Below are 24072 nucleotides of genomic sequence, written 5' to 3'. Positions count from 1 at the left end.
AGCTGGCAGCAAGGCTCCCTGACCTTACTAGGAGGAGGTGTTTCAACGTAAACACCAGAGCCCTTTGAATCTCTGCTGCATCAGCTTGGTCAAGCCTAGCTGCAGAGCAAACCATTGGAGGCTAAAAGGAGAACAACCGCAGTAAAATAAAGGTTTGGCTATATGGCAGAAGTATTTGAGTGGGATTTGGTTGATCCATACCCTAGGTTTGTCCAAGGCACTTACTCTGTGTATGCCAATTGCCTGCCCTTCAGCCATTCACCCCACTGGGGATTTCAAACAGAGGACAAATTTTCTGACTTTGTTTCCATGGTTGACACAGTTTTTATATTAACCCGAGATATAATAACCAAAACCAAAAGAAACATGCAGTACCATAGAGCTCGGGGTAGCCGCATTAAAAAGTCATACCTGCTCAGTAAATCACCCCCTTAATGCATACTGAAATACTGCAATTTCATCAGCTTTTGGCTCTGTCACGGAAACCTTCCAAGTTAAAAACAAAGTGAGGCTTGAAATTACAGTGCTGTGCATAGAAGGTGCAAAACCAGCTTGAATTTCTGTATATTTGCACCACAGGATAAATGTGGTTGCTCAGGAGTGTAGGTGATGCTATAGATATGTAATTGGTTCTTCCCTCCAAGTTTGCTAAAGTTAAACCAACTTCTGAAGTTTGTAAAAAAACATTAGAAACATATTCTTTGAACCTCACCCTTTTCCTCCCCCCATGCGCTAACAACTGTAGCCTTTTTAACCATGTGGGTGTTATAGTTTCCTAGTATAAGGAGGGGTTTTTATTAAAAAAAAGCCAGACATATCAGTCAAAATGCTGCAACCTGGGCTGCAAGTGTGGCACAAGGGGCAGTCGGGGCTGCCAGGCAGTGATCAGTGTCTGCTATCTGAGTCTATTTATAGTTTTCAGTTGCCTTTTATTCCAGCAGTCCGAGCTGAAGAGAAGAACAACATGGACGGGCTGGGATGTCTGGGGACAGGTACATTCAGGATTGGGTTCAAAGCGTGGAGCCGAATCCATTGCTGCTGCAGCACACTCACTTGTCTCAGCTTTGGCTGTGGGTGCGTCGCTGGCAGCAGGCTCTCCCAAAAAGGCTGTTAGATATAATACAGCTGTGTACCCCACCTCATCCCAAAGACCCCTAAGTACAGACTGGCAGCTCTTTACTCTTACCATACAGCAGACAAGTCTGTCATTGCCCCAGAGAAGTCAGTAGACGCAAAGGTCTCTAAGACCTTTGTCACCATGTGCCAACCAGCTGTGCTGTGCCAAGGAGCTCTTGCCAGGGTACATATTAATGCCAGTGCATGAAGGGGTAGGACTGTCAAACATGATAGAGTTTTTCTCTTTGGGATGAGAGACTTTTGCTTGATGAAGGCATGATCAGTCAAATATTTGACTTACGGATTTCCACCCCTGAGGCATACAGTACATCACTGCATCAGTGAAAACTGAGGACGACCAGATTTCTACATGCCATTCACAAAAACCGGCAAATCAAAAGCAGGAGGACTTTCAAGAGCAGATGTGGGATGCAGGCATTTATGCAGCCTGACAAACCAGAAGGAATCTGACAGTGTCATCCTGCCCTATGATAGTACAGCATGCATCACACATAGAAAGGCCAGTCCATTGAAAGTCTCAGCAGCTGACACTTCTGCGTTTCATTTCCAGCAGCAGAACAAGACGGTTTCTGCATTCCCTGCAGACTGTGTGCTATAAACTGAATGTGCATGGGAAGCCAGAAAGACATGTGAGGTCTGTGCTGGGCTCAGATCAACGGTTTTGCCATTCAGCTGGCCTGATGGCCAGAGTGGAGCAGAGCTACGCTGCACGTGCAAGGGGAAGACTCGGCAGGTAGGCAGTTGCTGGGAGGAAGCTGAGCTTTGGTTTTAGCACAGAGCTCATCCCACACCATCTAGCTTGAGGGATCCAACCTGTGGTTGATCCTGATACCAACTGCAAAAAACACCATGGTTGTTTGTCCCTGTCCCAGATCAACAGCATCGCAGCCACTGTCACAGATAAACCAGGTTTGAACCACAACCTCTGAGACTCTTTATTAGGCACAGCTGTATATCATATTAGTGCAGGGGGACTTGTACAGTGCTTGGCCAGAGGACCACAGAGCTGAGCAGACTTCAGACCTCAATGCTTCTTAGCCCCCGGCCATTGCTGTCCTAGAGAGACTCTTGAGCACTTTTCTGCCTTGCTTTTATCATTTAGAAAGTCCTTTTTGCCATCCTGTACATGCTACATTCCTCAGACAGGTCTGCAGCTCAGTCCCCATTCAGTGTGCTGTCTGGTAACAAGAGAAAAGCCAGACATTTGGCTTTTTCCTACCAAGACCCATACTTCAAGGAGCTGTTTGCATTTCTTCATTTCCCCCGCTGCAAAATGTAAAGCTGTATGCCATCATTTTCCAAGAAAAATGAGCTTCAGTTGCTTACAAAAAAGATGCACAACTGTACAAAAATTGTCTTCTTGGGTAATCTTTTGCAGAGCTGTTATGTGAGTGTGACTCTGTGTTCATTTGTAGGTGGAGGTAGGAGAGATAGATGTTCTGAAGTTTCCTCCATTCATAGGTTCTTCTTGGTCATGGCCGGGGAACATAACACTAACACAGAGCATTTTCATGTGCAGTGGAACACAGAAATGCCAAATATCCTACCAGCTTTCCTCTGGATAGTTTCTAAATGAAAAAGGGAATGAAAAACTCAGTCTGAAAGTCTTTGAAAGACACTGGACCCCATCAGTCTTCTACAGTTATTTCTGTTTACTGGTCAATGGTGCACAAGCATTTTCTCTATCATAGCGCTGTGAACCCCCTCCCCCCAAAAAAAAAAAAAGGTTTGTGTTATGCAGCAGTGAGCTAAAACAAAGCTCTTTTCTACCTTAGTCTTTGGATAGTCACTGTACCCCAGTAAGCAAATGATGAAGAGTCCAGAGAAGACATCTTGTATGCAGCTTAACTTGCTTAGACATGCTACCTTAAAGGCAACTATCTAAATAGCACCCAGCAATTAAAATGTAGAAAGAAATATGCTCAAAATGCCCAATCTAAACTCATTGAGGCTCAAAGAAACATTTCCATTTACTTCAATTGGATGTAGACAGAGGCCAGAGGGTTTCTGCCTTCTGCTATAAATGGTTCTTTATCTGATCTTTTTTCTGCCTGGATATGACAAATACAACTCAGGCCAAAATTTATATTGCTGTACTGCTTGTATTATCTCTACTGAATACAGACTAAACTTACTTGAAATGTTTGGTTTGTTTTTACCACCCACAGAACTGCTAGCTCTGTTTTCATCTCCAGTCACGGAAGATCTTGTCAAAAGTTTCTGAAAGCATCTTCAAATGTAAAATCTTGGCATCAGTCTTCAGCTTGCGAGGGCAATGAATGTGGGTGATGTTGATTGGGGCCATATTCCTGAGAGAAGCATGAAGCAGCAGTGACTCTAGTAATGTTTTTCAGGTCCATCCGGAAGATTCTAGGCTACAGAGATGTGTTGTCTTCCATTTCTCTATGGAGGACCACGGAATTTTCAATGTTTCACCATAAATCTAGTTGGCAAATGCATATGTGTCTCTGAATATCCTAATCCCTGTATCAGTGTGTGCAAGTAAGCACCACAGAGAGCATAATCAGGCAGGTATTTGACTGCACAGTTGACTGCACCCAAATGGGAACTGTGATCTGGTACACCAAAAATATCACAGAGGAGCCCACTGGTCTCTACAAAAACTCCAGTTCTTCATGACAGAGAGCGCTATCCCCTTTTCTGCCCCACATCTCTGAATGAAGAATGGTCACTACAGTTCTAGCCATCTCAGAAACGTTATTCCCATCCTTCTTCATGGTTTCCTTTGGGTTTGGTATCTATGCAGAGAAGGACAAAGATGAAATCATGGTTTTGGAGCAGTGCACAGACTGACTCCAACACTATGTCCAGCCAGGCTGAGCTGGTACAGACACAAATTTCACCTGTTATCCTCCACAGATGGAGGCTACCAAGCTGGCTTCAGCCTCTTCTTCCCCAGTTCCTTCTGGCCCCTGAGAATAAATTGCCCTTCACAGGAAGACTCTTCCCCAGAAACCCTCTCCAGCAGAACTGAACCGAAGTAACTTTTTCACCCCAGAAGGAAAGTACATGCCAAGCATTTCTTTAACTTTGCAGAAGAAATGTTTCACTTTCAATACAGCTATCAAAAGTAAATTCAGTTATCTGCTTGTCTTGGGCTGCCACCCAGTTCCTCCCTCTCCTACCTTAGCCCTCAGCAGCCTGCAAGCACTGACAGATCCTTATGTGGTGCTGTAAGCACCTCACTGCAGATGGAATTGGTAGAAGTTGATCAGGAAGTTGCCTGAAAACTTAATAAATCTGGTCATAACTGACTTCGCAGGGTCATGCACAGCATCTGCAATGACACATGGAACAGGTCTCACAAACAAGGTCTAGGCTGGCAACATAACACTGGGGTCTTCTTCCTCCTTCACTTAAAGCCTGAGCTAGGGCACTTGGTAAAGCTCTACTCCCTATCAATGCTTTTTGCCATTAAGGAACTCCTGCAAATGAACTCTTCTTCTCCAAGCTGCTCAAACCACCATCTCATCTTCTTTAGCATTCTCAGCCTTTTCTAGCACGACTGGCACCAGAATTGTCCTTCCCTTATATCACCACCTCCTTTTATTGAGCTTTAATACTGTTCTTCATCCATTGAAATACCTAGCCATTTCATACATATTCAAGTGAATATATGTGTAGCACCCAGAGTGGGAATTACCCCCGCTGTACAAACAGGGAATAAGCACCTACTGCAGGCATCCCATTCCTGACGGAGCCTGGCAACCCAAGCCAGTAAGGTTTGGGGCAGTTCGTTGGTCTCTTGTCCCTCCAGGGCACGTTAGCACAATGATTAAGGTGCACACGCAGAACAGTTGTCCGAGAGATGAAACTTCTGGTCACAAATGGAGTTTGGCAGTTACAAGAGCTGAACCTACACCTTCTCACCCCTGTACAAGTGACAGAATTTGAAAGCAATCCCTTCCCTTGTAAAGGCTTTCTTTTCTCTTAGCTGCTCTTCTGACTACACTGGTCAGTCTTTGCTCCCTCCACCAGCCAGCCGAAGCCGCTGATCGTGCCACAGCTACACGTGCCCAGGAAAGAGCCCAAGCATACCTATGCATGTCTCACAGCCTTGCTGTCACGGCAAGAAGGATAGATTAAATAGAGGCTGAAGTCAAACAACAACAGCCCAAACCCTCCCAGGCCGGGCTGTGCTGTCTGCTGTGGCGCAGGGGGGCAGGAAGCACGACCTTTCTCACAGCCCCCCCCTAAAATGCCACCCTTGTTTGATGAGCCACTGACTTGTGAAAGGCAGCAGCCACGCACGGCTGATCTCAAGTCCACTGTGCAAGAGCAGCGCTGTGCGTGGGCACTATTTCATATCTGAAAGCAATACTGCGGACAGCGATGAGAACAGACTGTTTCAGAAGACTGTTTGAAACCTTTGACTTTGCACCAATCTTGCAGAAACTGATAATCCCGTGTGCTCTGCTTGATAAAAACATATAGCCCTCCATCCTTGGGCTGTGCTTACACAGAGACCCACCAGCACAATGCTTTTTATTCCTTCTATCTTCCTGCTAATTCCTCATTTTCCTGTCCTGACCATTTGTTTTTTTCTCCTTTCTGTTTATCCTCTACTTACAGCAACTAGTAAATAGTTTGTTCTGCCTCTTCTCACTCTTTCAGTATATTTTCAGGAGTGGATCTTCCCCACAGATGTTCCTTGTCGTGGATGTCTTTTTACAATGACTTTCTCAAGTGATGACAGGACTAAGATTTTCAAGGCTGGGCTATTCCAGTCACCCTCCTATCTGTAAGTGTGCGCCTAACTACAAGCGACACATTTTGGGAGCCTGATGAAGTCATAAGCAATCTACTTTCTTCTAGCTCACGCCACTTATGACTGTATGCGGTATCGTTAGCAACTTCCTGCAGTTTTTACAGAGCAGCCTGTGAGTACGGCAGGAGTTGGAGCACTTCATTGTCTCCTCTGCAAAAGCCAGAGAAAAAAGAAGTAAGTGATTTCTGTCCCTAAGGCAAGGCATTACTTCTACTTAGCAGCATTTTGCTTTGTTCTGCTTTGATTACTGCTTCTCCATGCTGTGCGTTTGCACTTCAGAAATGCAGACTCTGTTGATGTTTCACTGTAGTCTAAATCTCCTTACAATTGATATAACAGACATGAAGTGTTGTTGGGTCTGTATTAATTAGAGTTCATTGCAGCTGATGGAGACTTTGCTACCTGTGTTCCTTAGGAAATCCCTTTCCTATAAAAAACGTATTTCTCTCTTACAAAACAATTTTAGTTCCAGCCAGGGGTAGAAGATAATTAGGAGTGAAGGATTTTGGCAGGATACAGGTTGCTGTGAGGTTAGATTTAACTATCACTGCAGAGCACGAGGCATGAATACAGAATTGTATTAGAAACAGGAATGCTGGGCTTCCTTTAGTAGACCATAAGGAGAATTCACATCCAGCCTTTCCTCTCATCCTTAATCTGCTGGAAAAGCCTGCTGCTCTATAGTGACTGATTGGATACACTACATTTCTTCTTTTCTCCATCTTTTATTCACACAGTACTGCTGATCTCTGGCACTCGGAAATGTGGAGACTGAGTTAAGATTATTTTTTTTGTCAAATATTTTGGGAGTTGACTTGTTTCTCTGAGACTTCAAAAATACTGGGACCACGCTTAGTGCTCTCCTCAGCAAACCAAAGCCCTTGCTTTTAAATGAAAGCAGATACTCCTTTGCATTTAGCATAGCCGTTATTTTGCGTAGTAGCTGCAGCTTTAAGGAGACTACAAGTCTTGTGATAAAGTCACAGGTCGGTAGCAGCAATCGCACCGCACTGCTGGATGGGCAGAATGAATCAGTTCGGGTTCCTTCCTTTGAGACTTTAATGGATGCTACTTTTGCTTTGAGAGATTCTGAGATCAGAGAGGATCTTTCCTATGCTAAATAAGATTTAGCAAAGGCTGAACATCCTACCAGAGCTGGGCTGGCCTGCTGACTTGATCAAACTGAATTGTTTCCTGAATTTAGTTTCTCATAGGGTCTTCTTGGCTGGTTTTCTCCCTGTTACCTCCCCCATTTGTTTGCATTTGTGTTGTAATAGAAACCATTACAGATTATAGCTACTAGCTTCTCTTGAAATTTTAACATAAAGTTTGCTACTCTGCCAAAGACGAAGGAGCTTCTGGGCTTAGTTTTAACCTGCCCTTCCCATAATCCCATTTAGATCAGCTGCTGCCTCTAAAGCAGCGGTTCCTTAACTTCCAGTAACCTCATTTGGCCAGGGAAGTGGGGGGGGAGAAGAAGGAAAAAAACCCACTTATTTGGATCCTAAGCACTCAATGGGCAAGGCTGATGTTCTTCTGAGAACTTTTCATAGATCTGTTCACAGGATACTACCTTTAAAAAAATCCTCAAGGTTTGAATTGATCATCCCTCTGTACAGATTTCTGCCTGAAACTGCAGATGACTCTTTCAGGTTCAGCATTTCCCATGCCTCTTGGGGAGACATCGATCTTATAGCCTTATCATCATCACACAAATAGCCTTGCTGCCAAAGTAGAAGTGCCCGAGGGCAGCATTTCAACTATCTCAGCTGCCCTGACAAAGCTCAGTCCCATTTCAGAGCTGAAATGGAAATTTCACAGCTTTGTGCAGAATGATTTTGCCCTCCCAGCCAGGTTCCATTATTTTTGTATGCAAGAGGCTACAAAAGTTCATGTAAGCCAGTGATTCCCACACCAGAAAGAGCCTGGAGCGGGGAAGCAGAGAGCAGGATTGCTGCAGTTACAAAGAGGGTCATGCCACTGCTCACATTAGCAGTTGCAGTCCCGATGCAAGAGAAACGTGACTGGAGTGGCGGCTGCAGTAACTGCTGCATCAGACAACATGAGGACAGGTTTCTGTGGCTGCTCTCAGTTACTTAGTGCTTGTACATCTGGGCTGAGCTCAGCACAAGCTCAGGTTTTGCTTGCTTTTTCTTGACACTCAGTGCAAAGCTACTGTGTTCTCAGTGTGCCATGGGGTATAATTAGCAATGAGCAGTTCAGCGCTGAAACTAGTGTTGTCCCATTTCCACCTGAGGTTGTTTTTTCTCCTTTTGCCCCTTTTCCCTCCCTGCACAGACTCAGCTGCCCGTGGAAAAACATCTGGATATCTCCACACTGCTCCTGGCTCCAGGGTTGCTGTGCATGTCTCATGCATGGAGCCAGGACCCGTCTGGCAGGGTTTAGCTGACGGAACATCTTCCCACATCCCTCTGCCACATGTTGTTGCCTCCTGAGTGGGGTGTGCCTGGCTGTGTGAAAATCACCACTTTCAGCTGAACCCTTTTGGGGCCAATGTATATGGGGGACACGATTTTTGCTTAGCCCTGTCTCCTATGCTGGGGCTATAATGGACCAGCGGAGGAGGAGGTAGTCAAGGATCCCACCATACTGGCAGAAATCCTATCATCTTTACAGCTGCTTTCTGTAGAGCACATCAGGCTTGACAGAATCTGTCTCTTAGACTACCACTACTTTGATCTTACCTGCTTTCATGAATCAAGGCTATTTTTAAAGCAGGGTGTTTAGTGCAGATACATACTACCAAACACATCTAAGGTTCAGACCTGGCTGCTGCTGTTGGTGGAGCACAGCATGTGACAAAAAAGTTCTCCAAGGATAAAACATCCCGTTGCAGACCTGAAGTCTGTAAACACAAAGGATTCAGCATTGTGTCTGGGACCTTGAAAATGAAGTGGGTTGTATCAGTGCACAGGCGAGCAGGGCCTGACTGGCACGGAAAGGTCTGACAGAAGTGGGAAATTCAGAACAGGGTCTACAGGAAACAATGTATGATTTTGATATCCCTAAAGAAGGACACTTTGGGGAATATCTGGCAACTGGGATACACCAGTATCTTCCAGTGTAGACTCTAAGGGTCCCAACCAAGAATGAGATGCTCATTGTGGTTGATGAGCAAACAGCTGGAAGAGATCGCAGCTGAGGATTTGGACAAGACACTACAGGAGATTTAGCAGACTTAAGTGGGCTCACAGAGATAGATGTCAGAGGCATGTGTAGGTGCAAAGATGAATCTTTGAATGTCACAGTTTTTGCTGGTATAACTGAGTTCTTAAGGGGAAAACCCTGCTGCTGGTATGTGAGCTAGCTAGCTATGGGAGGTGACCCAGATGGCAAAAACAGAAAGCAGTAGTTCTCCATTTAGTTGAACGTGAATCATAGGACAAGAAATAAAAAAGAAATCAAGTTTTATGGTAAATGGAAAAGGAGGAAATATTGATGTCTAAGTTCAGAGCACGTATAAAAACCATCTTTAACTGCTCTGTTAAAAATAGGATTGTTTCGAGTATAGAAGGCACTGTGGTTTTCACAAGGCTTTGCAGATGCCACCTACTGAGACGCATTCACTTTAGCCAAAAGTAAAACAATTTTGAGGGGAAACCAGCTAGATTTCTCAGCGACAGGCAATATGTCAGTGAGCCCAAGTCTGGCAGGTCACGAAATTATTTTTGACATCTTTTTGCTGTTTTTCCCTGGCAACCTCTTTAGTACTGATGATGCTACCAGCAGCAGTGCAGCTCCCATGTCGCAGCAGCTCCCACACAGACCCACAAGGGCAGCGCCAAGACCAGTAAGTCCCCCATGGGAAAGAGTTAATCTACTGTCACAAGGTCAAAGCTCAACGCCATCTTTGCATTTTCCTACTACTGGCAAAAAGCAGCCAACCTGTCTACGCTCACTCTTTTCAGTACAGCTAAGCTGTACTGGGGAATTTCAGAGGGATGAAAGGGACAATCATATTTTGGGGATGTAGGAAAAGCCTGTGATCCCTGTGACTGTCACTATTGCAATAGAGGTGTCAGTGCAGGAATTGGGGAAGCTTGTGAATTTGGGAGTTTGATCAGGAGATGTGTTTGATTATGAATAAATACACTCTGCAAGTGTCACTGCCTGGTGGCAGTCCTGCCTGGAAACTTGTCCCCTGAGCTGGCATCCTCTGGCTTCCACGGGAACTTGAGTGACAAAAAAGGTCTGAGTTACCATTTGTGGATCCCCTGGGACAGCAGTGGTTTGAAAACCACTGGCTGACTTGGGACAGAGGCAGGGAAAGCAGCAGTGGGATGGTGAAAGGCAGGAACGAACCATGGCAATGCAGAGACCACATATAGTGAAAGAGAGACCCAGGCAAAGAGAGGCTGGTAGGATGCAACCAGGTCAGCACTGGAGGGCAAAGCCTGGGCAGGGCTCAGCAGTGACAGGCCAACAGCACGCAGGACCAAGCAGTGGTCAGACACAACCCTTGGCCATTAATAGAACCAAACCAATATAGGGAAACAGACAGAGCCACTGGCCAGCCACAATCCACAGCCAGCTTACAAACAAGCAGAGAAGCTTACCACAAGGTAGGATAACTGCATGGTCACTAAAACACATGCTCTCTACTTGACTCTGCTACAACCACGTTGCTCTGTTCATGTGTGGCAGCAACGGAGCCCGAGGTCCCCATAGCGTCCGTGGGTCCAGGAGCATGGAGGTGCTGGGTGCCATAAGCCATAGGCACGGCTATGCTGTTCCCACGCTGATGACCCTGCCTGCTGAGAGGTGGTGAGATTGAATGCTGGACATGATGCTCCTCCTAGCAAGGACAAGTGTCTCTCTTGGCTGCAGGGTGGCTGTGGTTGTCCTTCACTTGCTCATACACAGACTTGAAAGCCTTTACGTAGGCTTTGCGTGGGTCCAGGTGTCACACATGGCCACCTACCAGCATTCACTGGAGGGTGAAAAGATAAATGGCCTCAGTCCAGAAATCACCAGCAACTCCAGGTGAATAGTCGCTGCTCCAGAGATGATTTTGAGTTATGATAGTTTGGGGTGAAAATGGCTCTAGTACAGGCCTTTCTGTGGCTCCTAGTATGTTTCTAACTGCAGGTGCCGGAGGTTTGGCAGGAGCCTCCTGTTTGAAGGCCTGGATGACTGAGGCCCAGAAGAAGGAGGGAAGTGTCCATAAGTAGCTGCTGGGGACATCCTAAAGTCTGGAGTGTGACAGAGCATCTCTTTGTTAGGGGCACACCTTGGGGTTTGAACATAGGTCTTTGCAGTTCTTTGTTCAGCCACCAGAAGTCAGATTTTCCTTAAACCTGTCAGTTAGACACACTCAGCTCTAGCAGTGTGCTGGCATGGCCAGACCTCCTGGACTTGTTAAAACTCCTCTTTCTGGAGTCTAGAGTAATATTCATGCACATATAAGCCCTCAGTGTCAAATCTGCCAGCCCTTGGCTGTGCTTTCACATCCAGGAGCACCCCAGGGCAGGTCAGAGAAGTTGTGCATGGGAATCCCCCCTCTCATCTCCTTCTTCCAAGACTTCATAGTTTCAACACAAGCCAACGAGAAAGTCTGGCCAGTTAGGCTCACAAATAAGCCACTCAGGTAACAGAAGCCTCATTTAAATAGCCCCCACGGCCAAGGCTATCAATTAAGCTGTGATGGCTTTAGGGGGGCACCGAGCACAAGTACCTGCCAGTTTCGTGTGTGAAGAAGAGGGTGTGAATCAGCAGCACAAAACTCACCTGCCTTGGGGCTGCTCTCAGCTGTTCGCTTTCACTGGCTCTGCTCCAAAACCTATGCTTTCCTCAGCCTTTTGACTTGACAGGCTTTATAGTTTAGCCGCAAATTTACAACAGCTTTTCTAGGGTTCCTGGTGGCTCTCCTGGCCATGAAGCCATTCCTCTGGCTGCAGGACCTTTTCTAGACAAGCTGATAGGTACCAGGGAGTAAATCTGCCCCACAACAGCCACTCTCTGATGCTCTCAGGGAGGACTGAGAAACTTTGCCAGGTCCAAAAGTCCCAAAATCATGAGTCATGGCCTCCAAATCATGAGACTGGGGAAAAAATTCCACTGGTACAGGGGGATTTTGGGGTCTTTTTCACTTGTGAACTTCCCCTGTCTACTTCGTATGACACTGTCATGGTTTAACCCCAGCCGGCAACTAAGGACCACGCAACCACTTTCTCACCTCCCTCACAGTGGGATGGGGAGAGAATCAGAAGGGTAAAAGTGAGAAAAGCTTGTGGGCTGAGACAAAGTTTAATAGGTAAAGCAAAAGCTGCACACGCAAGCAAAGCAAAACAAGGAATTCATTCCCCACTTCCCATGGGCAGGCAGGTGTTCGGCCATCTCCAGGAAAGCAGGGCTCCATCACACGTAACAGTGACTTGGGAAGACAAATGCCATCACTCCAAATGGCTCCCCCTTCCTTCTTCTTGCCCCGATTTATATGCTGAGCATGATGCCATATGGTCTGGAATATCCCTTTGGTCAGCTGGGGTCAGCTGTCCCAGCTGTGTCCCCTTCCAACTCCTTGTGCACCCCCAGCCTCCTCGCTGGTGGGGTGGGCTGAGAAGCAGAAAAGGCCTTGGCTCTGTGTAAGGACTGCTCAGCAATAACTAAAACATCCCTGTATTATCAACAGTTTTCAGCATAAATCCAAAACATAGCCCCATGCTAACTACTATGAAGAAAATTAACTCTATCCCAGCCCACACCAGCACAGACACGTATGTAACTTTACCTACTTTTAGATGTGTTGAATAAGATAGTTTTAAACCCTGTAGCAGGAGCTTTCATTTACACATTTCTCTCTTACCTGCCTGGCATTCTTCTCTCCTCTGCAGTCCCTCACTAGGTAGTATAACATGGCACTAAGACACTCAGTTTATGGAAGGCTCACAGTTTTAAGCCTGGTCCTTTGTCAACCCTGAATTATGTGACAGTTCACTCACAGATGCTTATTTTAGCAACATAGTACATTTAGTTGTAGATTGTGGAATGAGGGAAGTGGATGTGTGGATCTGCGTAAACGCCCACAGACGGGTATTTAAAACCTCTAGCTGCTGAGAGTTCACATCTATGAACAGTGTATCACGAGGTAAATCAAACACCTTCCTCTCATCAGAAATGATTGCTGAGTTCCCCTCCTAAGTGGCAGGTGATTAATATCATCTCTTTTTTGACAAAAATCTTCTTTTTTTAATAAGATTGCTTATATCTGCAGTATAGAGTGAAATATTAAGGCTGTACAACTAATCCCAAGGTCCTGCTGCTTCCTTACAGCAGCTATTTTCAGCCTACAAATGCTCCATAGCTTGTTTTAACCAGCACTAGTCAACAGAGGGATTACCTTCTTCACCACAGTACACTCTGTCTGGCATCTCGCAGTTGGAGGTTAGTGTAAGCACTGATGCAGAAGTGCTTACTTCTAGCAAAAAGCCTACCTGAACTTCAGATGACTACACTTGGTGACCAAAACAAAGCATATGCCATACCTTGGTTCAGCAGAAGGCTGCTTAGAGGTCTCGTTTCTTGAGAGTCTTCTCCACAGCTGCAGCAGCCAGGGAAGCATTCAAAAGAGGGTAAAACTTAAACAGAAATCTAGCAAATACAAGAAACTTGCCACTTTCATCTTTCAGGAATCACACAGAGATTTTTTTTGTCCTGACTAGGCATTAAAGCTGCTTTGTACAGTGTTTAATTTGTCTCTGCATTCAAATCCCATTGGTGGTTTCCTGATCAAGTTAGGGTGGAGGCAGATATTTTAAGATGGAGTTGTGCTCAGGCTGGATTCCCAGTATAGTCCTGTAGCTTTAAAACACCCTTTTTTTCTCTACAAAGTTTTGAAACTATATAGTTTCAAAATTATATATTCATATATAATATTGAAATTTGAAACTATGTAGTTTCAAATCCCACTATCTTATGTGTGTCAGTAAAAATGATCCATCTGCTGGGTAACTAAGTGGAGTCATTGCTGCTTTTCCTTTGTATGCTGAGACTTGCTTATAGGAGTGACTTCATCTTGGACTTCATTAGTTTATTACTAATGGAAAAAAAAAACCCAACCCCAAAAATAAAACAGTTCACTGACGTGCTGGGCTAATGGGTCATAATCTATTTTTATCCACAAACATACCACAAACATCTTTTCTACTTTCAAGAACAGCAGAGCAAATAATCCACGGTAATTTCTTATTTTCTATTAAAGTTAACAGACACAAAAGCTAGTGGCCAGAAAGTTTAATAGTTCATAAAGTTTACAGGCAAGTAATGTAGGTTCTGCATGAGAAAGAGAAGCCCAGGTTCAGAAGAGGAACGATATTGCTGGTGATGAGTATTGCAGGTGACATATATGGGAACTGATGTCTTACGATACTACATCTGAGTGGTCAGACTGACATCATGTTAGTACTCTTGTGTCAAATACTTACAGTACCATGTGCTTCTAAGGAAAGCACACAAAAACCCTCAGGAGAAACTCAGGTCCTGTTTCATTGAAGACTGATTTATGCTTTAAAATACGCAAGTTGTTATCCTTTCCAAATTTTGGGAGCAGGAAGGAAGGTGTGAAGGGATGGTTTGTTTTTATCTTAACCATTATAAGCATGGCGATTTTTTAAATTATTCTTAATATCTACATAAAGCCCTCAAAATTTTCAGCTATAACGATAATCCTTGCCACAGAAGGATGATCAGAAAATTATTAGAAAGTGAAAAATATATGAAATAATGTGCTCTGCTAAGTCTTTTTTCTCTTCTGTCCCTCTGTATTAATCCAAATTAATTCTGTCCCTCTATGAATTAATCCAAAGACTTTCAACCAGTGCTCTGCTCAACTATTGTGCATTTTTTGACTTCTCCCTCTTTTCCCTGTAACTGTATCTGGCATTTTTTTTTTCACCTTTCTTAATAGGGGTTATTTTTATCACTCCAACTTCTCTGTTGGAAATTGAAACAGTTTCACATGAGTAGCTTATAGAAAAATAAAGCAAAAAAAAAAAAAGCAAAATAAAGCCTTTTGCTTTCCCCCTTGTTTTCACTTCCCTCTTTACACCTCAGTGTTAGCAAAAACACTTCAGTCTCTTGAGGGAAGATCAGATATTAACGCAACTGGCCCGAGTGAGCAGCAGGAGCCACCAGTCAAGTCTCTGCACCTCCCAGGACCTTTTTCTGCTTCATTCAGGGACCAGACTCCAGTGAAGATCTTTACATTCACCCTGAAGCAATAAGCTCTAAGCTGACAGGCTCACAAAAGTCCACATGCTTTTCAGGGCTTAGCAGTGGCATTTTCAAGGCAAAAGAACTGAAGAGAGTGATGTGGTTAGAGCTGCTGTCCTCGTGACCTAAATGGCCAGATGCACTGCTTATCCCAAGCGCTCTGCTCAGGACCTGCAGCATCCACAGAGAAGGTGCCCAGTTGGGTACCTTGGTTGCAAAGACCCCTAAATAGTCAGCAGAGATCGGCAGTGCCTCTGGAGACTGACGGAGGGTGCAGCTCACACTACGGCCGCGTGGCTCTCACTACAACCCTCCCTCCTCCTTCTTCTGGCTGCTCCACTCTTGGCCGTGTGCTACTTACTACTAATTCCCTCGTGCCAGCCCTGGCGCTGCTTTGGCCCTGGTGAGGCACTTCAGAAAGTTCAACTGGTGGACAGCTGACCCAGATAGAAAAAGGGGACAAGTTTTCTGCTGGCTTACCACTCCGTGCACATTCACATCAGGGTCAGGCGACCTACCGGTCAGGGGCAAGGCAGAGAGAAAAAAAGGTGAGAGGCAGGCTGTTATTCTGGCGTGGCTGTGATGTGAAACCACATCCTCACAGCATCCCAGGTTTGTGATTTCATCTCCCATGAGCTGCGCAGGGCACATCTCTAGGATAGTTCAATGCTCCCTGATGCTGGGTAGGGGAGAGGACAGATGACCGTCGCACAGGCTCTCCTGCACAGCAAAGCAGTGCTTTCGCCCCTGTCCACATGATGGAAGATCTGATTTTGAGACCAGACATCAGTGTGGTATTTGGAATCTGCCATTTTCTAGGAAAGTCTGAGAAAGGGCACCTTTCCATTCCTCCTGGTAAATCCGGGCCACCTGCCATGAGGAATGTAAGGTGCACTGGATCAAAGAGAAGGTGAGGAAAGGGCAATCAGTCTCAATCTCATTTCACAGCCCTGCTTGGTGAGTCTGCAGAAAGATATTTCTGCTGCTTTCTCATCACACCCCAAGAAAATGGCATTTCACATCCGTCATGCCTCTTCCATCCACAACCCTTTTTACTGGGGCATCTCCAGGTGCCCTGCTCTTTTCCAGGGTTTTCTCTCCTTATGGAGATACATTAAGGCATGTAGGCACTCCATTTTAGAAGTAAGAAATGTAATGATCTATTCATCTAACAGTGTGAACATAACACAACTATGTTAGATATGCTAGGCCTACCTACCCCAATATTGTGGCTATAACCTAGGCCAAGAGCAGCTGTCCAGGGAGGAGTTTAAATACAGAGCAGGCACACAGCAAATCTTCCTTAGTGGATTACCCCATTTTCCGCTCATTTGTGGCGGGGTCTCTGTCCTGGAAGATGAGATGTTTTGCTCATCTTGAAGGTAAGAAACATGCGCTTGCTGACTGCGGTTTGTCATGTGCAGTGAGTCTCACGGAGCAAGAAGCCTCAGAACAAAAACACAGCCGGGACCTGATATAACACCTACTAATAGTTGGTGAGCCCTAGCAGAACAGGATAGATCACAGAAAGGTGAGAACTGCTACTTTGGACAGGCTTTGCTCAACTGAAAGCTACAGGGCAGCTAAGAAAGCTAATGCATTGAAGCTGCTTGTCTCTCACAAATGTGTTCTTGGATATGGCTCATCTTTGGCATCACAGCGATGTTTGACCCTTTACAAATGCTTGAAAATTGCTGGATGTGATAAATCTCTTAAGTTCTGCTGTTCCAACCAATGTTTCAATCACTAAAATCGCTCATTGCAAATATTAGCAGAAAATGAACCCTGAAATTGTGTATGTTTTTTTCAGTTGTTATTATTTTTTATTTGAATGGATATCTGAGATGCAGGTTAGCCTGCTCCAGCCCTGCACCAGCGTGGGACAACAACAAAGTGCTCACAGGTAGCCAGCTGCCTCTTTAGATAAAGCAGTAGAGTTATGAATGACATATTCGAGAGGTGTGGGGATACATCCATCACAGCCCAGCCACCACAGAAGATGACAGAACTGGGAATCTTCTGGGCTGAGCCAAGTATCAAAACAGCAGACTCTAAAGGCCTGAGAAGAAGATTAAAATGTGCATTCAATTGCAGAGAGGCAATGTCAGAGGGAGAAATTTCATAAATTGTCTGCTGAGTGCTGCTTTCTGATTCTCAGTTTGAGGAGGGAACCCCTCTGCAGGCCTGGGGAGCTGAGCAGAGACAAGGGGAGCTCAGAACTGGGGCTGGATGCAGTGGCCAGGGCCAGAAGACTCTTCCCTGGTCGGGGCAAAGAGTCAGGAGAAGGCGAGGGAGGGGAGCAAATGGATGCCCTCCTCTCCTTCTTCCTGATATGGGGCTGGGACATAGATCATTACTGCTGGGAAAGATCCAGGCTCTTGAGCTGAGAGGCCAGGCCTTCAGGAGAGGCGTTCAGCACATGCTTTTTCTCTACAAGTGTAAATTCACGCCTATGGCTGCACTTTGTCAGTTGAGGCTTTGTGCTTGGCAGCTGACAGTCATTTAAGGGTGAAGGTCTCTTCAGCTCAGCCTCAGCCCAGCGGCTTAGGCCACATGCCAAAAGCCAAGGAAAAAAAGCATCCTCCACGCAGGCAACTTAAAAAGTCACAAGCATCTCCTTCCTGAGGCTCACTCATGGGTGCTAAGCACGGGAAGGAGACTTGGAGCGGAGCAGGAAGGGAGGAGGCGAAGGGAAGGAGGCAAGAGAAAGGAACATTGGGAACCATGTGTCTACAGAACAACTCTTCTACCACTTCCTTCCTGCCCTGCACCATCGCCGGCTGCTCGCTGGTGAGACAGGTACCTCCAGGGGAAGCATGCCTTCGCACAGCCAGCGGCGAACAGCCCGCCTAGGCAGTGCAGAAAGGAGAATATTCAGATGAGCGCAGGGTCAAAAGAAGTACGCAAAGCCCAGGGGGAGGGGAGGAGACCGCACCTTCAGCCACTCTTGGTTTTGGGTTTTTTTTTTGTTAAGTCGCGTGGGGTAGACAATGACTGAGGAACGGAGATGGTGTGCAACTGTGCCGCATCCTGGCTGTCACCATCTGCCTCACGTACACGTTGTATTCACCTGCTGTGCTTCACCTTAGAAGGGGAGGTCTCCAGGACCGCTCTGTGGTGTGCAGGTGTACAGCAGCTCTCACATCGCTCAGATGCATCTGAGTAAAGGACAAGCTCTCGTATGCTACGTCCCAGGTGAGACCCGGGCAGAGAACCGCTGCTGACCCTGAAATCGAGCACCCTTTTTATCCCCTCTACACAGCGGTTTGGCAGGTGGCCCAGAGAAGACCCCACCTCATCCACCAAGGGTGGCAGATGCCCAGAGGCAGCAAAACCTCAAGTCACCGCCAGCCATTATCACAGCTGTCGTTTTTCTAGGTTAACACCAGCTACCAGTACACTTTCACTGCTAGGAAAGAAGGGAAGTAACTTTACACCCTCTCATGCAGAAACCTTGCGGCAGCCCTGCTGAGTACCGTGCAGTCTTCCCTACACAGCAGTGAGGATCCTCTTCTCCAGTCATTCTTAAGATGGGACATTGGAAACTAAAGGAAACTTCAGATCCCCCTTGAGAGGGCTTCAACATACCCGTCGGACTCCACTCTGATTCTCAGATGTGGAGGGATGTGACCCTCTGGCAAGACACTTTGGCCCAGCTAGCGCAGCAACCACTGCCTGCTAACCCTCATCAACGTCAGCACGCCAGCAGAGCACGGTTTGCCGCAGGGGGAAGTGGAAGGTAGTCGCAGAGCGCGGTCGCACCCTCCGGTGTATTTCTTACACAGACACAGCGCTTTCTCAGTTCCTCTGTCTGTGGAGGCCCCTTCCAAATGTTCTCACCCCAGGGAACAGCTTACTCTGCTGCTGGTGCCGGGGATGGCAGGTACCACTTGCCTCTGCCCCGTCTGCTCACTTGACAGGACATCTTCACTCAGAAGCTGCTGCCATTGAGCGGGGTCTGACTGCATTGGGGTACTTGACAGAAGCGAACGCCTCTGAACACGGGCCAGGAGATCCTCTCTGGGTGTTTATGGCTGTGGCTGGCACCGCACTGCTGCCTAGGGCAGCCTAGGGCAACCTGTGTACATTTTCTCATACCGTTCTTATCATTTGGTAACTAAACTAAGTCAGGAGACCTGACTGCCCTTCAAGCTCTAGGGATCTTGCACAGCAGGTACTCTGTCAGGCGTTCAGGGTGGAGCTGCTTGTGCCACCCCAGAGACTGCTCTTGCCCATGTGGAGGGGAAGGAACAGCCCCACCAGGTTGTCCACCCTCCCAGAGATGAAGGAGACAATCCCACTGCACTGGGAGCAGACTGCTTCCCCTTGGTCTTCTTGAGATGGGCCCAAACAAACAACAAATAAATGTCCAGAGGCTGCTAAAAGCTACCTTCTCCCCTGCATGAACTCAGGGTTAAAGAAATTGCTCATGCACAGTGTAAACCAGGAAAGCTCATGCCCCTCCTCTGTCTGAAGGGACTCAGTCTCTTGTCAACACATCTCTTTCTTGTGGAATTAGCTGGCTGTTCCCTGGAGCAGATGTCCACCCCATAAGAGAATGACCAAAAGATTAGGCCAGACAAGATCTCTTTTTATCAAGGATGTTATACAATGGGCACCTACAACTCATAAATACAGCAAAGTACAATTTTCAAGGGCACACAACACCATTACTGCACGCCCAGCTCCATATTCCTCTGTTCACTTGGGGAAGGCTTCTGCATGGAAATCATCAACGTGACCTTGCAAGAAATGCTTCTCCTAGCACTACTTAACACTAACCAAATGCCAGGTCTGCTTTTGTGTTTGGTCATCTTGGAAAGGTGGAGGTTTTTGTAACCGCTTCTGTTCAAAGAGCATTAAATTTGTTTGCCTCCATTTCTCAAACATGTGTATGTTCTTCTCTTTGGTCTGTTTACTTCCTCTAGCTGCCCTTATTTCCTGTTGTTTCCCAGAGGCATCAGACTGATGTGGTAGGCAGTTTCACTGGCTTACTATGGTAGTGTTGTGGTTTAACCCCAGCCAGCAGCTAAGCATCACGCAGCCTCTTGCTCACTCCCCCAGCTCCGCAGTGGGATAGGGGAGAGAATCGGGGGGGGGAACCCTCATGGGTTGAGATAAAGACAGTTTAATAGGATGGAAAAGAAAGGGGAAATAATAATAATAATAATAATAATAATAATAATAATGGAATATATGAAACAAGTGATGCACAATACAATTGCTCACCACCCACTGACCAATGCCCAGCTAATCCCCAAGCCATGGTGTCCCCTGGCCAACTTCCCCCAGTTTATGTACTGGGCGTGATGTAATATGGTATGGAATACCCCTTTGGCTCGTTTGGGTCAGCTGTCCTGGCTGCATTCCCTCCAACTTCTCGTGCACTCCCAGCCTCTGCTGGCAGGGCAGTGTGAGAAGCTGGAAAGTCCTTGACATAGTATAAACATTGCTTAGCAACAATTAAAACCTCACTGTGTTACCAACATTACTCTCATCCTACATCCAAAACACAGCACTATACCAGCTGCTAGGAAGACAATTGACTTTATTCCAGCTGAAATGAGGACAGGTGGGTGTTAAATCGCACTACAAGTTTATGTTCTTCAGCTGCAGTTATTCATTAAGAGGAGGGAGAAGAGAGGTATGAATTAGCTAGATCTGAACCACTATGTTGTAATATATTGTGGAGGTACATGTGAGTGACCGGATTCTCTTTCCTATATGCTGGGTAGTCTCTGACACAAAACTACTACCACCCACTTCAGATGGTTCCCCCAGCTGACTGACCATAAATGATAGCTTCTTTTGGAAGTCTGCTTCTGAAATCTCTGTGGTTTGCAATTTTTGTTACTCAGTTTGAAAAAAAAAAAAAGACTAATGCCCTCAGTTTCCTCTGGGAAGTGACTTTAGTAATTGATCAGCAGCTCAGTCTTATTTATGAGGCAGCCTGATTTAGGGACAGTCCCCAATACCCTGTTCTGGTGAATAGGCATGCTGTAGTCAAGAAATTCCTTGTGAAGAAAGGCACTTTCTCCTGGAAATAAATCAGACCTGACTCCCTGGGGACACTGCAGTAGACCAGCAGGTCTTGGAAAACTTGCCTGTTTCAGATGTTTCCCCAAGACAAGCATCCCACTTGTTCCCCTGACATGTCCTGCTGGCACCTATGGGACCATAACCTTTACTGACACTTTTTTAAGCGATGTAGGTGCTAACTTTCCACCTTGTCTTCTGATTCTCAGGAAACACCAGCTGGAAAAAGAATAATGGAAAATTGTACAGACACAAATAATAGCTCCACTTGCACAGAAATTCCCTACGAAGACAGCAAGACACTTCTGGTTGCAGTTTACAGCATCGTTTTTGCCATAGGCCTTCCGGCAAATTGCTTAACTTCCCTGCTTACATTTCTACAAATACAAAGGAATAAAGTAATCGCCATCTACATTTTCAGTTTATCATTGTGTGAGCTGATGTATTTAAGTACCTTGCCTCTCTGGATTATCTACGTGCAAAATGAGCACCGATGGAATATGGGTATACAGGCTTGCAGAATAACAGGATTCATCTTTTTCTGCAACATATACATCAGTATTCTGCTTTTGTGCTGCATTTCTTTGGATCGTTACGTGGCCCTGGTCTATGCTCTGGAATCAAGGGGGAGAAGAGGACAGAAAAAAGCAATCATAATAGTGTGTTTTCTCTTTGCTGTGGTTGCAATAATCCACACTCCAGTATTTTACATGGAAGATAATCCAGAACGTATGAATAGGAAGACCTGCTTTGAAACTTTGCCCCTTGACATAAAATTGGCTTCTTTCAGCTTTGCTAGATTCCTATTTGGATTTGTCATACCTTTCACAATCCTCATTTTCACAAACTACAAAATTTTCCAAAGTACAAAAACAAGCAGCAGCTTGACTTGTCGCCAAAAAGCCAAAGTGAAGTATCTGGCTGTCGCTATTATTGTCATTTTCCTGATCTGCTTTGCTCCCTACCATGTGGTACTCATAATAAGATCCATATACTTTATGCTTCATCAGAATTGCTCATGTCCATTTGAAAAAAATATCTACTCAATTTTTACAGCGTTTCTGTGTTTAGCCACTGCAAACAGTGTTGCAGATCCAATCATCTACGTGCTGGTTAGTGAAAACGTCAGAAAAGATTTTTATAGGACTCTGAGAAGATGGAGATTGAACTCAGCCAGGCTGAATTCATCCATTAATCACAAGACTGACAGCCTAAAATTGAAAATGTCAAAAGAATCACAGGAAGGAGGGCTAAAAGAAGAAAACAAAGAAATACCAGATTCATCTGACATTCAAAAGACCTGTAATAGTGGCAAAGACCAAGAAGGTGGCAGCTAGCAGTTAGCTGCTGACACAAATAAGAAGTTCCCACCACTAGCTGTGGGCTGCAGACTGCAGCACACGAGTATTTGCATTCTGATGTCTGTAGGAAGTTTTGTCATTGTGTGTGAGCCAGCAACTCCTTGAAGACGCTACAGGAGTGATACTTCTTATTTCTGTTTGTCTCCTACAATAAAGTTCGTCCACCAGTATCATTGGTGAAAATATTTCTTACTAAGGACACGTGGAATAAACTAAGTAATTTACTTTGACTCAAATTGAAATCTTAAAAGCTTATTTTTGGGGCTGACTTTTTCTTCATATGAATTCAGAAGCAGTTTTATCTTCTGAGATGGACAAAAAAATCCCTGCTGAGGAGAACAACATAGGACCCATTCTTAAGGTTGAAATTTTTAGTTCTTGAGGACGTACATGTTCAGATTCTCATACACAAACTCTGTTGTTACCGTTTGTGGTTAACCAGTGGAAAATATTAAAAATGAGGAAGTCTTTCAACAAGAGCCTTAAAAATGTTCCTAATACTTCAGTATGCAGCTTTATTTACCTCGCACATTCTGGGGAGAATCAAAGGGCAAAACAGTGGCCCGATAACACAGAACAACAGTACTTCTACTGTATTAGTCAAGATCCTGCACTGTCCTGAAATTCTTAAAATGTACAATTCTAATGCTTGATATTTTACAATTAGTAGATTTTACTCATTTTGCAGTTAAATCTGGAATGCACTGTAGTATACAGAAAATTTATACATTTCCAACTGGTGTCATGGATTGTTTATACGCCATCCCTGAACGTTTGTTGAACTTGTGTTTCATTTCTGACTAAGCTAAAACTTCCCTTCTGGTACTGATCCAACTTTCACTGTGTAGGAGTTTGTACAAGAGTTAAGTGCCTTACTGACAAGGAAGGGCTGGCAGCATGGAGAACAGAGTCTCTTCTCCCCATAGATGGGAACTCCCTCGGACGTGCTGGTGGTGCATACATGAGACTATACTGGGGCAGATTTAATTGTTGCTGCTGCCACTTTCACTATGAATAAATTATTGATGGTAGTTTCCTGTGCTTTCAAACCAGAAATTAAAAATTAAGAATGATACAAATCTGGCAAGATTTATCTAAACAGCTTCCTCATATTTTTATGCGATCAAAGTAAAACAGACAAAGATCATTAATCAGTTGGATGTTTATTTGAGTATGAGTTTGTAAAAGTGTTTCACAGCATCATTCTGCTTCGTCTGTAATGTTGTATTTCTGTAATATTTTCAATTTGTCATTAATGTTGACATTGCTGAACTGAACTAACATTAGCCAATGTTCAAGTAAATACAATACTTGTTAATGTTTTAAAATTGTCATAGGTATTTCTGTATATTATGCTTTATTCTTATATACTTTTGCAAAGAAGCATTGTGCCACAATGGCATTTCCTCAAGTTATTGTATTTATTACATATTTAATTTTTTTATTATTTAATGACTCCTCTGGCATCTACTTATGAAAGGCTTGTGTCCTCAAAAGTAGCTTACATAATACTGAATT

At 45.1% G+C, this 24072-nt stretch overlaps 1 protein-coding gene across 1 annotated transcript in view; it reads left to right on the top strand.

The window, feature by feature from the left end:
* The window catches only part of GPR132 (G protein-coupled receptor 132), an 85039-nt gene extending 62063 nt beyond the window's left edge, over window positions 1-22976 (top strand). Inside the window, exon 2 of the mRNA XM_010584129.1 lies at window positions 21403-22976. Coding sequence (XP_010582431.1) covers window positions 21427-22530 — 1104 coding nt within the window. The 5' untranslated portion in view covers window positions 21403-21426 and the 3' untranslated portion in view covers window positions 22531-22976. The remainder of the gene's footprint in view (window positions 1-21402) is intronic.
* Window positions 22977-24072: the final 1096 nt, after the last annotated feature.

This window comes from Haliaeetus leucocephalus, unplaced genomic scaffold, assembly GCF_000737465.1.
Source record: "Haliaeetus leucocephalus isolate CR32 unplaced genomic scaffold, Haliaeetus_leucocephalus-4.0 Scaffold944, whole genome shotgun sequence".
Taxonomy (NCBI): domain Eukaryota; kingdom Metazoa; phylum Chordata; class Aves; order Accipitriformes; family Accipitridae; genus Haliaeetus; species Haliaeetus leucocephalus.
Note: the sequence above shows the minus strand (reverse complement) of the source record. Positions and strands in the feature narration are given on the sequence as shown.